This window comes from Tachysurus fulvidraco, chromosome 9, assembly GCF_022655615.1.
Source record: "Tachysurus fulvidraco isolate hzauxx_2018 chromosome 9, HZAU_PFXX_2.0, whole genome shotgun sequence".
Lineage (NCBI taxonomy): Eukaryota > Metazoa > Chordata > Actinopteri > Siluriformes > Bagridae > Tachysurus > Tachysurus fulvidraco.
In genome coordinates, this window is record NC_062526.1 from 7,786,939 (window position 1) to 7,805,668 (window position 18,730).

The 18,730-nt window shown below is 34.1% G+C and overlaps 2 protein-coding genes across 2 annotated transcripts; both read right to left on the reverse strand.

Annotated features, from left to right (window-relative positions):
• Window positions 1-4,804: 4,804 nt before the first annotated feature.
• On the reverse strand, window positions 4,805-5,900 carry LOC113637752 (alveolar macrophage chemotactic factor-like). Its single transcript, XM_027138602.2, has 3 exons — window positions 5,762-5,900; window positions 5,120-5,240; window positions 4,805-5,021 (listed from the first exon to the last, which is right to left on the reverse strand). Exons 1-3 carry the CDS (start codon window positions 5,820-5,822, stop codon window positions 4,931-4,933), a joined length of 273 nt encoding a protein of 90 aa, XP_026994403.1. The 5' UTR covers window positions 5,823-5,900; the 3' UTR covers window positions 4,805-4,930.
• A 9,079-nt stretch (window positions 5,901-14,979) lies between these two features.
• LOC113637711 (C-X-C motif chemokine 11-1-like) lies at window positions 14,980-16,170 on the reverse strand. The gene is made up of 4 exons (XM_027138541.2): window positions 16,010-16,170; window positions 15,792-15,918; window positions 15,600-15,692; window positions 14,980-15,486 (listed from the first exon to the last, which is right to left on the reverse strand). Exons 1-4 carry the CDS (start codon window positions 16,137-16,139, stop codon window positions 15,483-15,485), a joined length of 354 nt encoding a protein of 117 aa, XP_026994342.2. The 5' UTR covers window positions 16,140-16,170; the 3' UTR covers window positions 14,980-15,482.
• Window positions 16,171-18,730: the final 2,560 nt, after the last annotated feature.

Here is an 18,730-nt window from a genome sequence, read left to right on the forward strand (position 1 = left end):
AAATTGTCTATAGTGTGTGTGTGTGTGTGTGTGTGTGTGTGTGTGTGTGTGTGTGTGTGTGTGTGTGTGTGTGTGTGTGAGAGAGAGAGAGAGAGAGAGATTTGTGCCCTACTATGTATTGTAACCTTAACCACGATGTGCAACCTTGTGCTAGTGCTGGTATAGACCCCAGGCTCCATGTAACCCTGTGTAGTATAATCAGAAAATGTAGGATGAATTAATTGTTTCCTTATTAACAGGAAGCTTTTGGTTTCACAAGAAAGCTGCATGTGCAGTTAAATAGCACCATCTTCTGCTCATGTTACAATAAAATATATAAAAATATATAATATTTATTAAGTTTTATTAATTTATTAACACTGTCTGAAAACCATAAACACATTCATAACAGGCTGTAATGCATTTACAAAGAGTTCAAAAAATTATTTTTTATGTTTTTTATATACACATATAAACATATTTATTTTATATACATATACACACATATGACATATATAGTATATAAGGAAATGTAAAATAAACCTGTAATTTGGTACTTAAATTCACATTCTGTGCCCTGCCTTTATTATTATTATTATTATTATTGTTATTGCTGTTGTTATTGTTGTTGTTGTTGTTATTATATATTTTCTGTAGATTTTTATTAATTTTATTTCTTTTCAATGTATTTATTAATTCATTATTTAATTAAGTAATTTATTTATTAAATGACTTCTACTTATTCTTATTATACAAATTCTGGCTTGTCTGCCAGATAGTAGGTCAAGAGGAAGGTCAGAGAGGAGATATATGGATATGTTGAAAGAGGTAATTGGTGCGAGAGTACAGGATGCCCAGGATGATTTGCTGTGGTGACCCCTAATGGGAAAAGTTGAAAGAGGAAGAAGAGACAAATTCTGACTTGCATTTTACATTCCTCACTTGTGTAGCTACACTACTTGTTGCTTTAGATGTTTAAATAAAATGAGTCTATTTGAGTACAAATCCAGACAATGGATCACTGCTTAAATGTTTAAAGAGTGCAGGATCTAGACACCCTGTACATTCTGTCTTAGCCAGCATTTTATGCCTAATGCCTCTGTGTGTTGGTGTTGAAGAAAAAACAATAGATTTACGTATATACACAAAGATTTTTCATAGAACTAAAGTTCGGCATTGCAGAGTGATTATTCTACTTAATTACTGGACCATATTAAATAGTAGAAGGTTATGGAGACAGAATTCACCGTAGTTCTCTAAGACTTCTGTACAATTTCTGTAAAATCTCAAAATTTATTTAATTGTTTACTGCTCATTGCAGTTATTATTGATTCTTATAAACATTTTACTGTATTATGTTTGAATACATTTAGGATCCCGAAACACAGAGAACGGACTTCCTGTCAGTACAGTTATCATATACAGTAGCATTCATGTGCTAATTTCCCTGCCTAATTTAATGGCAAATGCATTTTAATAACTGATTTTTGTCTTCCTCAGGTTACTTGTCTTATGTGACTATAATGAATAGCCATGAAACAGGGCTGCTAGCAGATACGATTTTTAAATAATTAGCCAAAATCCACAATTAGGAAACCTGTAAAGCTTAACTAGCACTGTGGTTGAAGCTACATTTGTTTGGGCTATATTTTATAATATTATTGGGACTTTTATTATATGATTACATCTGTTTATGTCAATCCTGTTATCATATTGAGTCAAAGCTTTGTTCCTCCACTGTCAAGAGAGATTTCTAACCGGCTAGATTTTAAAGTATCATTTAAAAACATAGCATTAATAAACGTTGTAATGAACAAAACAGTTTCCTTCAGAATGATGTGACTTGACTGATAAGTACAAGTTTAACAGGTGGAGAGATACAAAGCATTAAAATCTATTCATCGCTCACAAAAGAGCATACAGTATACAATATAATACAAAAGTAAGTTTCTACCCACAACACAGTGGCTGGGAAAAATAAAGCTCTTTTTACTTTTCCCTGGAAGACAACAGCTCTGTTATTCTCTTATTGAAAGCAAAATGCAGACATAAGGTCAGGCAAGATCTTTGCATATTTTTTCTATTTAGACTGCTGTTACAACACAAAAAGAAAATGCTTTATGGACCGCCCATCTGTTTTGCTGCTAAGTGTGTATTGTGTATGCATACTCAATATTTTACTGTTGCTCTTTATTCATTACAAAACCGTTTCCTGCCCAGTGCTGCACTGTAGCTCATCAATTATTGTACTGGTCTGTCTTGTACTGTTTACACAAATTTACAACCAATGTCCTGTTTTCATTTTGTATTGAAATGACAATAAAAGCTTCTTGACTTCAAAGGTGGATGATCCAAAGACAGATCTAAAAATCTTAATCCAATCACGTATTGCATGTAACCAATTCATTTTAACATCTCAATAACAAGACAAAAGCTCTATTGTTCTTTTGTGAAAGCAAAAGTGACTTTAACGTCAGACACAAAGGCAGCCTATAAAAAAGCCAGATCTAATCTTATGTCAGTCCACCAGTATAATTTTGCTCTTTCTTTACTGTTTTTGTGCATCAGAAAGTGTTGACAGTGTAAAATTATTAAATCATGGTCAATAAAGGTATTTTTGAAAAAAAAAAAAAAAGTGTTATTGGCTATCTATTTATTTATGACCATCAATCATTTTTGTGTTTGTGCACTAGAAAATGCTAGTGTATGCTGAACTAGAAAATATTCAAAATAAGCAGTGTGTCTGAAAAAAAAAAAACGATTAAGAAATGATAAATAAACCAGTAAAAAGCACTGATACCGATTCAGATCCAGTTCCAGTAAAGAAAGACCAACATTACATATTCTGACATATTGATGAGATGACATCAGATTACATCTGGATTTTCTATTGCCCGGCTTTGTGCCTGACCTTAAAGTCACTTTTGCTTTCACAAGAGAGCAAGAGAGCCGTTGTCTTGTTGTGTTATATTAAATGTAAAGTGTTAGTGCAATGTGTGATTTGATGAACTTTTTTTTATAACAAGTATTACATTAGCATTTTCTAGTGTACAAACAAAAATGATTGAAAGTGATTAACCAACCACTCAATCAATCAATCAATCAATCAATCAATCAATCAATCAATCAATCAACTGATCAATAAATCTATCTATCTATCTATCTATCTATCTATCTATCTATCTATCTATCTATCTATCTATCTATCTATCTATCTATCTATCTATCTATCTATCTATCTATCAGAAATGCTGAGAATACTGAGACCTTTATAGAGTTTCAGCCCAAGTTCTGGCAAATAATGAGCAACATGACATTTAAGTAAATGAGTTATTAGGACTATGTGAAATCTGTGAAATAATCATATCACATTTAAACCAAAAAATTATTAAAAACCTATTTAAAAACCTATTTAAAAACCTATTCTAGATCCAAATGAATGATCATATTAAACACCCATTTTAAAACTATATCTAAAATATTAGAAATGGCTCAGATATGCTCCCTCTTACAGGAGAACACTTTCAAGACTTTCAGTCAGGTTTCACACCCCATCATAGCACAAAAATTGCGCTAGTTAAGATACACAAATGACTTGTTTTTAGCTTCAGACCAAGGTTGCATCTTACTATTAGTTTTGTTATAGATCTTCTTACAAAATCATACAGGTATTCAGGGACAGGCATTAAGATGGTTAGTTCCTCCGATTGATACCATTTTGTATATTTAAATGGAGAACTATCCAGGTTAATGCCTGAGAAATATGGGGTCCCACAAGGATCAGTCTTAGGATCTCTGCTTTTCTCAATATACCTGCTTCTCTTGTGAATCATCAAAGGCATGGGATTAGTTTCCAGTTCTATATCTCAAAAAAAAAAAAAAAAAAAGATAGATTGATAGATAAAATAGTTCTGATAAAATAGATTCTGCTTCATGAACATTTAATCAATACACAAAATAATATTTTTCATATGTTGTATCACTATCACTGAGCATTTGTTGAATCTATAATTTATAACTAAGATGATGAGCTAATTTATGAGTTGCTCAGAAGCTCCTGGTTATACAACTCCAAATTACTGTATCTTTACGTGACTGTAGAAAGAACCTTATTTATAATCACACTCTCCGGTGTTTATGGTAATTCACACTCTCCAGTGTTTAGAACAATATTTAATCACACTTTCTGGTATCATCCAAATGAGAATAGGTTTCCCTTGAGTTCCTCTCAAAGTTTTTTCCTCAAGGTTTCTTCCTCCCTAAGGGAGATTTTCCTTGCTACAGTCCCCTTAGACTAGATCATTATGGATAAATAGGGATAAATGCAAATAAATTTCCATAAAGCTTTTATGCTCTGTAAAGCTGCATTGAGATAATGTCCATTGTTAAAAGTACTACACAAATAAAATTTAATTGAATTAAATGCACTTTGGTAAATAAATCATTATTCTATTTTACAACATAAGCCAGCACTGTAATTTTATGTCATTTTATATCTCATTTTGTGTGTGGTAGTGGTAGCTGTAGGGTAGCTGGAAATCCCCATAATTCCCCATTTAATTTATTTATTGGCAAAAATTGACTATGTCACTCAATTCATGTGACCTTATATCAGCCTCCAGACAGTCGCACGATTTCCTGTCCGTCCCACAACTACTATAAAGTGCATTCTGGCATCAGTGTCACTATTCATGATGGGTCAGTTATTTCCTGTCAATCCCACGACTAAAAGTAAGCTGCTCAAATATCACTGACCCATCATGAATAGTGCCACTGATGCCAGAATGCATATGCTATAGCTTCTGAATGAAACTCAGGACACATGTAGTATTTATCAGATATTATTAATAAAATTAAAACATACATGACAGTTAAGTAAAATATATAATATAAAAAATACTGGTTCAGAAATACATTTAGACACAAGCAAAAATTTGATTTAATATAGGCATTATATCGGTCCACGCTCTCCAATCAGTATGAGCTTCCATGTCTTTGTGTCTGGATGGAGGCATATTTTCCGACCATTCTTTGTTGTCACCCTATAAAAGCACAAAATATTTGATAAGATTTTCAGGTAATTCTTTTTCTAAAGAATAATGTCAGTTTTGGCTTTGGATTTGTCTTTGGAGTAACTTACACAATCTCATAAGCACTGCAGGATGCACTTGGAGGATACAGGGTCCATTTAATGATGTCCATGGGACGGATTCTGTATGACTTGTTACAGAGACAGCGCTCCCATTTATGCATCCGGAAAGCTGAAACACAAAAAAAGGACTTCCTATCAGTAAAAAACATTTTCCACATACTATTTTTATATTAATTATGCTGAGAAAAACCCCTGCAAGCGTAATTAGCACTTTAATTGCAATTCATTTGTAGCTAAATATGTTTTTAATATTATTGGCACTATTATTATCTGATTAAAACTGAGTCAAAGCTTTATTCATTCACCATCAATTTATTATTTGAGATTTATTATGTGCATGTTTTTAAAGTGTCATTTAAAAGCGGATGTGTTCATGAATGTTAAAACTCTTGTAATGAGCAAAAAATGTCAACACGTTGTTGAATAATGAATGAGGAATTATGTAACTTGACTGATGAGTACAAGTTCAACTGGTAGAGTGATACACATCATTAGAATCCATTCATCTGTCATAAAGCACAATGTAAAATTCTACCCACTCTTTTAATATTAAACAATGAATTCATACATCATTAGAAAGAAATGGTTCAGCTTAATGCATCAGATGTCTACCTGAGTACAATGACTTACCTGTACATAAGGAAGCACACATCCAACAACCAAGCAGCAGCAACAGAACGGATCGGTTCATGATTAGGCTTTAACTTTCCTGTCTCACTCTCTATCAGCACAAGTGTCTGACTGGTCAAGTAAGTCACATTTATAGGGTGCAGAGTCATGGGTAGTACAAACAGGGACTTCCCACAGGCAATGCTGGCAAAGTGGAAATTATTTCTGATCCCAGGAGGAGTTGAAAAGATAATGATGCATGCAGTGAAGCATGGCTAAGCGCCAACCAGTCACATTCATGCTCACAATAACATTATTCAAAGACATTTTAAAATATTCCAGCAATCTGCTATTTTCTGATCTGTGTAATGGTCAATACTGTGTCATGTCCTACGCTGGAGAAATCGTACAATATTTCAGAAATACTTTTTGTATAGAAAGAGCAAATACTTTAAGATGATATTTTGGGTTTCAAAGCTACACTGTATTGTTTTGTATGTGCAAAGGAAAAGTCTCTTCTCTCATGCACACTGCTATTTATCTCAAAGTTTTGAGTGTGTAATGAAGTTAATGAAGTTATCATTAACTGAAGCAGTCTGGTATTACTAGCAAAAGTAAATTTGAACTAATATGACCACAAGATATAACTCTCTTCTTTAGTCGATTTCTTACAAGGTCTATTTTATATTTATCAAGGTGATTTACATTGTGCATTATTATTATTATTATTATTATTATTATTATTATTATTATTATTATTATTATTATTTGTCATTCTTATAAGTTCTTTGGTGATAGTGGCACTAAATTCTCAACAACAACAACTCAGAATCAATGCTGAGGCAATGACTTTTGTACTTTAACTTTACTGAAATAAATCGATTCGTGTTCTGCTTTAAATTGAGTGCATAATTTAAAGTGGTACCTTGTCTTCAACCACAAGATTTAGTTCAGGGAGTAACTGCACATTACCTGAGATTGTATCTTGGGTACTTTCACCATGTCATGTAGTAGCCAAACCTGTTCATGCCTTAGGAGGCTATATATATAATCATTGTTGAGTGATGCAATCAGTTAAGTGTCTTCATCTTTTTTTTTCCAATACAAAATTACACATCTATCGTGTCTGGCGTCTTGTTGGCCATCAAGGCACGTGGGCTGCCACACCCACCAGTCAGAGTTGAAAATATGTAGTGTGTTGGGTGGTCAGAGGCAAACAGATTCCGTCTGAATGTATTTCCGGATGTTTTATCTCAGCAACACATTGTGTTGAAAAGACCTTTAAACTTTGGTATTTCCCAAGAGGCTCAGAGCCACACAGTCAGGCTTTTCGCACCAAGATGAAATATTATCATTAAAAATTGTTACAAAGATGTACACAGTATTTTGTACACAACATTTCTTACATGTGTATGTAATGTAACCGAGATCCAGAGCTAAAGTAATTGCAGTAGTGCTACATCACATGCATTTCTTACTCTTCCTTACTCCTCCTCTTCCTTCCTTTTGTGTTTCAGCAAGACGATGCATTCAGATTTAACATTCCATACAGTTAAGAAGAAGAAGGAGTCTTTGTTTGTCCCGTATGCATTACAGCACAGTTAATTATTTTTCTGCAGAAATCCCAGCTTGGGAAGTTGAGAGATCAGAGCACAGGGTCAGTAGCGATTCAACACTCCTATAACATACACGCACAATTGCCCTGATCAAGGGCTCAACAGTGGCAGCTTGAATGACAACCATGGCCTTCCACTCAACAACTGTTTGAGCTGCATTTATACTAGGAACATTAATTCAAAGAAATGTCTTGTCTGTAATTTTAAAAAATGTAAATTGTCTGGAAAAAAGTAGCCCATTAGCACAAACCTATTCAGTCTGAACGTGTCATTCTGAATAAGTGCATGTCAATCATTTGTAGACCATTTAGAATTAAAATAATAATAGGAAGGTATGATGTTTGATGCATTTTGATTTGCGGGCAATTAGACAAAATTCAAAATTCATATTATTAATAAAGCACTTCCAAAAATTAGACAAAAATTCTTTGATGGAAATAACTGGAAGTGCTTAGTTAAAATTCACTCACTCATTTTCTACCACTTATCCAAAGTACCTCGGGTCACGGTGAGCCTGTGCCTATCTCAGGCATCAAGGCAGGATACACCCTGGACGGAGTGCCAACCATCGCAGGGCACACACACTCTCATTCACTCACACACTACAATTTTCCAGAGATGCCAATCAACCTACTGTACCATGCATGTCTTTGGACCGGGGGAGGAAAGCGGAGTACCCGGAGGAAACCCCAGAGGCACAGGGAGAACATGCAAACTCCGCACACACAAGACGGAGGCGGGAATCGAACCCCGACCTGGAGGTGTGAGGTGAACGTCGTAACCTCTAAGCCACCATGCCCCCTAGTTAAAATTCAGCTAAATTTTATTTCTATTCAATTCACTTCATATTATTAATAAATAATAAATAAACAATGGATGTTGTCCCAAAGCAGCTGTACTCACACTTGAAATTGAAATTGAAACACTTTTAGAAACTGACATGATATAAAAAAATTTTTTAATGGGTTGCTATGGTGACACGTGCAGAATAACAGCTTCTGATGGGTTAATGTAACCTCTAGGCAATGAGATGAGCTGTCAGTGGAGCTTCAATACAATATCCTTCTAGCAATCGATTCTCAAAGGGAACGTAGTACAGAGCTGGGTTTGTTACTGTACATGTCTTCATGAAGGTGGGAATCTGATGTGGGCAGCTACAGGAACCCAGTGAAAGGACAACAGTGATGTTTTGATGTGGATTGTGTTAAAAGATTGAAAACAAATCCAAATTTGTTTGGATTCTGAGTTCCAAATGTGTGTAGCTGCCACCAGATGTAGGTGGCAGTAATCCAAATAGCCTTAAGATGACTAGAGACTGAACAAGCATCAAGTGTCCAGTATGAATTTACTGATCCGTTTAAAATGAACATCTGTTTACTTTGACTGTGGCATGAAAGCTGGTGTACAGAGAGGCTGAACATTAGTGACTTGTTGATCTGTGGGTGGAAACACTTTGTTGATGAGAGAGAAATGAGAGAAATGGACAGACTAATGGAACATTTTCAGCAACTCATGACCATTCTTTACACCCACGGTGAGTAGAAAAGCATCTCAGAATGCACAACAATGTCACATCATGTCCTACTCTTGAATCTGAAGCTACTGGGGGTCAAGCTTAAATAAACTTGCTGAAGAAGAAGAAGTTGAACATTGACAAAAAACAGGTGAATTTTTTTCTTACTGATCGGACAACTGCACGAATGAAAGTTTATGTATGAGACAACATCTTTTCTGCTTTCATTTGTTTTTGATTTCAGATACTAACTACTGCTAATAATATTGGCCCCATGTTCAACCTCCTTTACTTTACTTTTTTTAAACAAGCCCATTAATAGCTAGAAAAACAAAGCACACTTACATGGATCAGTCAAGCTTAATACTGTAATGGAAATATAGCTTTTCATGAGCAAACAGATTTATCAAGGAAAACCTGAAAAGCCTGTCGTTATGAATGCTCCTAGCTTCACAGATTCTCTGTTCTTATACCCAGAGTGGAAAATATTTAACTGTCAATGGAACATTTCCAAATTAAAGTCTGTGTTGAAAAACAGGATATAAACAGCTGAGTTGTTTGTGTTGACTTCAGGGTGTCTCACAAGGCCCAAAGAACTTCACTGGATAGTACAATTACCGAAAAATATTTGTTAGAATGTTATATTACATTCACTTCACATTCATCCCATACATTTTTCATTAAATTATCCATACATTACATATACTTAAAAATGTACTTGAAGCAAAAAATGTACTTAAATGAACAAAAGCTACTAAATGTAGCCACATTCCTTCATTGCGTTTTTCAGAGAGACTCTGCACACGAGAACAAATAACATTGCATCAATTATTAAAAATGTTTCATTATAATAGTCACAATACAGTATATAAATGTTTTGTACAAGAAGGTTTTGGTTTCTTATTTGAAATGCAATTGTCTTTATTTATCCAATTTTGAGGAATCCTTCCCATTGTGCTGTATTTGCCCAATAAATTTTTTTAACCCTTTTGCAGACCTGGGGTCTATTTGACTTATTTGGAAAGTTTAATGTGTCATAATCTTTGCCTGAAATTTACCAGGATTGTTCCAAATTATGAACTTTGCAAGTAAAATTAATTTTGAACTATGTGTTCGTAAAATAAAATACTTTCCTCCTCAAGTCCTCCCGAGTCAATTTGACTAGGCCACATTTAGTGGGGCAATAGGTCACACTCAGCGCAATGAACATACATACAGACACAAAAAATGCACACATAAAATGTCCACTAACACATGCACCCAAAACACACACTCACACACCACACACACACACACACACATGCACACACACACACACACACACACACACACACACACACACACACACACACACACACACACACACACACACACACGCACGCACACACACACACACAGTCAAACACTGTTCAAAGCATTGGGCATTGCATTTCAGTTAGCCTCCAGACAAAACACAAGCTACACATTTGTAAACATTTAACACACACACACACACACACACACACACACACACACACACACACACACACACACACACACACACAAATTGGGCATTGCATTTCATTAGGCCTCCAGAAAAAAAAGGCTACACATTTGTAAATATTTCACACTTTTGATATGCCTTTGCCTAGAAGAGGGCAGAATATGATTTGCCGAAATGATGCTAAACACACACACGCACACACACAGTCAAACACTGTTCAAAGCATTGGACATTGCATTTCAGTTGGCCTCCAGACAAAACAAAAGCTACACATTTGTAAACATTTCACACACACACACACACACACACACACACACACACACACACACACACACACACACACACACACACGCATTGGGCATTGCAATTCATTAGGCCTCCAGAGAAAACAAAAGCTACTCATACTTGTTATATGCATTTGTCCAGCTGGGGGCAAACTCTGATCTACCAACAAGCTTTACATACATACACACTCACACACAGACACAGACACAGACACACACACACAATCATTGGGCCTCCAAAAAAACAAAAAAAACAATCATTTGTAAATATTTCACACTTATATGCATCTCTCCAGCTGGGGACAATATCTTCTCTTCTCTTCTTCTTCTACCAGCTACCAACAAGCTTTACACACACACACACACACACACACACACACACACACACACACACACACACACACACACACACACGTTGTGTTTTCATATTCAAATCATATTTGTTTCCTCTCTCTTATTTATGAATTTAGTTGCATCAGTCAGCTTTGACCTGGGGATATTTGACATACACCAGCCAGTGGTTATCCAAAATAATATTTAATAATTTCTGCTTATTTTACTCAAAAACATGGCATAATTTCAGGAGGTTTAATGTTTATAAATTAAATATAACAAAAATCATAAGAGGTGTAAAGGAAGTTTTATTCACAATAAAGTATGCCATGTTTTTGAGTGATGTGTGTGTGTGTGTGTGTGTGTGTGTGTGTGTGTGTGTGTGTGTGTGTGTGTGTGTGTGTGTGTGTGTGTAAAACCCGTTTTTGGGTGATCAGATGGCATCTGGTAGGCAAAATAGACATAACGTGTAAAATATTCACAAATGTAAGATGATCACACAGAATGGTGATCATTGTAGAATTTTTGATTTATAAGCGTTCAAGTCAATTTGACCTGGAAAAAAACAGGTTTTATTATTTACTGACATTAAAAATGGTCAAAATGGTTTCAAATCAATCTCCTGACTTTAAATATACCAGCCTGTAAAATATATGTTAATATGTTGTAAACAAGTTAGACAAAAAAGGGAAAATATATATATATATATACTTCATTTTTTATAAGCAGTCAAAACAGACAAGTTCAACTTGACTTGGCACTCCTAATTTGCATAGGAATTCAGATGAGGTCCACCATTTCATCATCATTAGACAGTTGAGACAGTTCTCTTGTGTGATATAAATACTGTTAACCTTTAGATTTCAGTTCAGGTTCTTTCCCTTTTTGAGGTTGCTTCACAAAATTAAAAAAAAAAAGCAGTTGTTCCTTTTTATTTTTCTCTTTTTGCGTCTTGGAATGACTTTCTCTATGTGCAGATATGTGTCATACTTCCTCAGGGCTTTACAACATCAACAACAAGTGTGTTGAAAGATATAAACACTGTCACTGGCATTTGATTGTGGGGAAAAACCAATCAAAAATCCACAAACTGTCACAAAAATAAAAAAATACTGTAAAAGTAGCAAAAAATGACTGACTAATCTTATGCTCTAATTAATACAATGCCTTAAAACATATTTTTCAATACATTATTTTATAAACACAGCAAGCTATACTAGATTTGGATTTCTTTCCATGTTTTCTGTTGACAAAGTAATTAATTCCCATTCACACACAAATTGGATGACTAAAGCTTCACTGAAGTTTCTAATAGAAATGATTACTAAAAACTCAAGGCTTGTTTTTGTAACAAAACCCTGGTATAGTTTATATATCTGCCACACAAATCCTTTTTTCCTTAAAATACTAAGAACATTTTATAGTATTTCAAAGTAAACAGAAAACCTACCATGATGACTTGATTTTCAGTTGGATTTACACTTTATTTGTCTTATGGATTTTTACAACATATACAAAATACTGTTAATACTGCTTCATTGAAAATATTTAAAATTTACAATGACAAGAATTCTATGCACTTTATAATTTTGCATTGTCACTGTAACTGCTGGAGAATATGGGTTCCTTATGAAAGTTCCTTACTTTTTTTTTTTTTTTTGGAAAGTTTTTTATTTTTTATTTAAATAAGGAATAGGAAGAAGTTTTGGTCTGGCCACAACCTCTTTATTGTTCCACGTAGTATTGTCATATTTACTGAGGTGAACCACTGTGACCTGCATATAACCATAAATCTTTAAATAAACCATAATAAAACTAATCAAATGGATTTCCGATGTATTAACAAGTGAGTGCTATTGTTATTGAGTGTTTTGGGAAGTGATTTTGATTATGGGGTTATCTACTATTATACATTAGCAGACGTTAAACAGGCATTTTTAGCAAGTTACAGCTTACAGCATGCTATTAAGTTATTTAACATATTTCATTTTATATATCATTATATATCTTTACCTTAAAAAAAAAATATATATATATAAATGAAAAAATAAATAAATAAAATAATTAAATAACCAAAAAAAAAAAAAAATAATAATAATAATAATAATAATAATAATAATAATAATAATAATAATAATAACTAGATTTGTGACTTGGTCAACTCATCTCCAATCACAACGTTCAATTTCATTTCTATGCTGACGACCTCCAGATCTATTTTCCTGTGATTCTGAGTAATCGTTCTGCATTGGACCCGCTCCATAATTGCCTTCAGGATATCAAACAGTGGCTTTCCCAGAACTTGCTTCATCTGAATGAATTCTTGTCTCAAGCTGACCTTGAAAAAGCTATACATGCCTTCATCAGCTCAAGGATTGACTACTGTAATGCTCTCTACACTGGACTTAATCAATCACTTCTCAATCGGCTTCAAATAGTACAAAACGCGGCAGCACGTCTTCTCTCCAACACCTCCAAACGCTCACACATCACCCCTGTGATCCCGGTGGAGTATAAGGTCCTTCTCTGTGTGTTCAAGGCCATCAATGGTCTGGCCCCAGCCTACCTCACAGAATTAATAAAGGTCTACCAACCAGCCAGATCTCTCCGCTCCTCTGGACATACCTCTTTGGTCATTCCGAAATACAAATATGAGAAGCTTGGAGGCCGGTCATTTGCCATCGAGGGACCAAAGCTGTGGAACGCACTTCCAGCACATTTACGATCCATCACTGTGCTGAGTGTTTTTAAATCACAGTTGAAGACATATTTATTCATAAAAGCTTTTAACGCGTAGACCCGGTTTCAACTGCTATTTTATGTTCATTGTGTTCTTATTGATTCTATTTATTTTGTTTTTATTGTTGTTTTACTGGAAAGCACCTTGTGCTCCTTTTGGCTGTTGTAAGCTGCTCTTTAAATAAAATTTGATTGATTGATTGATTGATTGATGTGACGTGATCCGAATACCCATGAGGTAGTTCCCCTCATTGTGCTGAGTGTTTTGATATGTCACATGTCCATGTTGTGCAATTTTTTTATTTTCCTGGTGACGTGACCATAATACCCGTGGGGTAGTTCCATTCATTGTGCTTAGTGTCACATGTCCATGTTGTGCAAACTTCCCTTGTTTTGGGGGCGGGGCTACACGTGACGTCACGTGGTGTCGTGTGACGTCACCAGAATACCCGGTGGGGTGCCAATACTTTCGGCAAAAAGTGGCTACTGAGGGTTTGGACATTTCTTGTCAATACTGCAGTCATTATGGGATTCTACTTATTATACTGCATAGAACAGTACATGCAATTCTTAATGTTGGATGTATTGCATGTGTGAGAGCTTAGAGGACTTTTCGGAATTCCCTATTCAAGTCTATGGGATGTTCGACCGTCGACTACGGGAAAACCGAAAATTCCGTCGGAACTCCGAAATAAAAACTTCGTCCGGAGTAAGGTCCTAAAGAACCTGTCCGAGTTCGGTGTAAATCGCTCGAAAACTTGCCGAGTTCTAAACCTCAAAAGTTTATAATGGAAGTCTATGGGGAAAAAAGGCCACTTTGAGCTTCCGAACCGGGAATCCCGGAATTCCGATCGCTTAGAAAAATAGAAGCAACAAACTTCAGACCAGGGTCTACGACATTTGGGGCATGTGGCTCGAAAGCCCTAGGCTGCATTTTTTTAAATAATTTTTTGTCTAATAATAATAATAATAATAATAATAATAATAATAATAATAATAATAATAATAATAATAATAAGCTTATAACGGAAATCAGAATGTTGGCTTCTACAAAGCCAACATAATAACAACCAAATACTTGACTGAGTACCTAAATTAAACTGAGCAGTTAGATTTTTAGGCTAACATCTATAGAAGCTAATTGGCTGAATTAGCAATCAATTTTTACTGCTTTTTATATAATTATTTCAGTGTTATTATTTTAAAAGTTTTGTTCCACTAACATTGCCTTGTAGATCAAATATTACAAATGATTATAAATGCAAGTTAAATGCAAATCAAATTCAAATTTTATTCCAATTATATTTCTCACATACGCAATCATGTACAGTACATGTTATAAATCATACACAGTACAAAACACAGTAAAATCCTTTTAGCAACTGATAAACAGTCACCATGGAATTAAAAATGAAAATGAAATAAAACTGAAAAAGATATAAAAAAATGAAATAAATCTAAATTGGCTGTACAATCCTGAGAATGCCAGCATTCTTACAGATGTTTCGATGTGTGAAATGTACAACAGGTCATAACAAAATCAAGACAACATACAAAGAATGATATTACAAAAGATTCATCAAAAGATAAATGTACTGTATGTTGATCCTGCAATACCCAGTGGACCACTGAATAAATTAAACATTCAGCTATTAAGAGTGGTGTCATCAGAAATAAAATATTACATAAATATAGCACAATATAACAAAACACACTGGGAAAATATTTTTTTTTAATATTTTTCCATGTCCAGTGAGCACTTTTTTCCCTCCAGTTAACTAAAAAAAAGATGAGAACAAGGTGTTATGTCAATTACATACTAAACATAAAAAAGCTATATGATAAAAACAACAACAGCAATGAATACTGATTATATTGAGAGTGTACTCACGACTTTTGAAGCCTGGCCTTCAAGATGTTATTCCTCACAAATTTGGATTCTGGATTCAAACATCTTTTACCTTTACCATTCTTCAGAACAGCTCTAAAACGAAACAAATAAAACATTTTATATGAATTAGTAACAGAAGGGAGTGATGTTGGGCTATGTTACATTGTTATAGATCTGGATAATTGAACTTACAGCATTTCAACATTTTCACACGATGCGCTACGAGGATAAATTTCAATCTTGTCTATATTTGTTGGAGGAATATAGTTCAAACGACGACCCGGACACAAACATCTCCTTACATTGGTCCTGGCCTGTCCTGGAAACAGAAGGAAATAAAATCACAGTTACAGATAGGCTAAATTGTGTATTTTAAGAAATGAGTCATTTTCTGCAGGGAAGAATTCTACCTTCTACATGAAGAATAAGTAGACAGGCAAACACAAGAAAAACCGCAGCAGCCTTCATTTTCCTCTTGCTCCTGTACTCACTTCTGATGAGATTAGAACAACTGATCCATTCTGACTCAGTGATGTTCATGCTACTTTTTATACACTGCCAGCCCGGTGCTTTCCAGTCTCTTGCTTTCCTTTTTCAGTCAATTTCACTTTCCATTTAACTTCCGCCTAATCTTTTATTTTTTTCTTTAATTGTTTCTTTGAAATTCCTTTGCTTTATAGTCAGCAGTGAGTGACAAAGACTAATAACCATCTCCTAATATCTACATGTACATATTGTTAAGTTACTTATTTAAAATTTAATGCAATCCCTACAGAAAATAAAACATTGTAGACTAATGATCCGATAATATAATAACAAAATCATTTAGTTTATAAAAAGCAAGCATCATATCAGCACTTAGCAGATCAAATCATGCATGAATTTCTTTTTATCACTGATACATTAATTTTTTTTTTTTTTACTCATACATTATACATCAGTGTGCATCAGTAAAACACACACTGAACAGCATACTATGCCATTTAGGAGTCCCATTGACAGAAACCTTCCTGCCTTATATAAATCTATATCCATATCTGTCAATATATACTGTATACTGTATATCAATTCTAGCAGATTTGACTCTGGGATGAAGAGTCGATTCCTGGATCAGTTTGCATGTTCTTCGGGGTTCTCGGGGGTTCTTCTGGGTTATTTGGGGGTTTTCCTCATGCAGGGGGTTATGCTTGCAACAGACAGGACATTTAGCATAGTGTATTAAAAATGTTATATGAAGTTTATTTTTAATCAGGGTTGTCTGCTAATGTGTATGAACCAATCAGGGCCATGTATTATAGTTTGTGTGGAATTAATTCTGATTGGAAATGAAACTGTGACCTCTGTGGAATTTGAGATGAGAAGTGAAACACAAATGTAGTTGATGTAATTTCCAAATGATCAATGTGTAATAGTTTAAAAATAGATTCAATGAGAAATTCTCTCTCTCTTATATATATATATATATATATATATATATATATATATATATATATATATATATATATATATTAATCTGTCTCATTGTGTTAAAGTCATTACTCAATTTTTTTTTATTGACTGCCGACTAGTATGTGCATTCTCATGGTAACACACAATGCTCACTCCAACATTGGCTTTATTAGGAACTATCCCAGGGTAATCGTGGCAGAAATTGGGGACACCCTGGATGAGGTGCTAACCTATCATCGAGCACAATCACACACACACACTCATTCACACACTACAGACATTTTAGAGATGTCAGTCAGTCAACCCGCACGTCTCTGGACACATAACGGAAAATGAATACTTAGAAGAAATCTTTGAAGCATGGAGAACCCCGAAGAACATGCAAACTGATCCATGAATCGACTCTTCATCCCAGAGTCATATCTGCTAGAATTTATATATATATATATATATATATATGTATATATATACATATATACATATATATATATATATATACGTATATATATATATATATATACGTATATATATATATATATATATATATATATATATATATATATATATACATACATATATATATATATATATATATATATATATATATATATATACGTATATATATATATATGTATATATATATATACACAGTATATACAGTATAGATATAGCTATCTAGATATTTCATAACTGTTGTATTAAAGCAGTATCACACTAGCAATTTCCTACAATATATAAACATAAATATAACGTTTTGATTATATATATATATATATATATATATTTACTGTGAAATGAGATTTAGAAATGTGTTTCTGTAAACTCCTTCATGTCATCACGTTACTCATATACTGTAATCACATGAAAAACATGATTCAGTAGAATGTGTTAAATCCTAAAATGTGATGTGAGGAAACTCTGTAATTTTTACAATAGGATATAATATTGAGACAATAATGAGCGTTCATTGTTGAGCTTACAATGTTTGTTAGTGTGTGATACTATTATTTGTCTAGTTCGCTCTTATCACTTATCATGGTTCTCTGAGCCACCTTTTATTTGGCAGAAGGCATGCATTGTGATATTTGGGTATTGGCTGTGTGGGCTTTAAAGGCCATGTGTAGCTTGATTACAAATGCTGATTCTGTTTACAAAATGTTTCCCACAATAAATATGTTTAAAAGATTTGTCTCTACAGCACTACAAAATGTTGTGCCATGCAAAATTACCTCCCTGTCACAAAACATAAAAGTAAATGGTGTATTTACTTTGACTGGATAATCAGCGTGTGCTCACAACATTTGAACTACAACAAAAAAAACTGCCAAAGGATGAAAAGGAGTTTTACTGGGGTTAGGCAGTGAGGCTGAGAAGACTTGGCATGTATTCAGCGTTTAAGTTCATTTTAGGTCAAGGCTTTGCTTGGGAAACAAAGCTACTAGAGCTTGTTTTGTATCGAGGGGATTGTAATGCTGGAACAGAATTCGGTGTATAGAAGTTGTAATGCTACAGCATATAAAGACATCCACTATGGCTGTGAGCTTCAGACTTTGAGGTCGCAGTTTTGTGGCAGAAACCTGTATCACTTCAAATGGCAGATGGATATATAATATATTTAATAAATCTCTTTAAAAAATCATAAATGTGACACATTGTCATGTATTGTAAAAATTAAATTTACA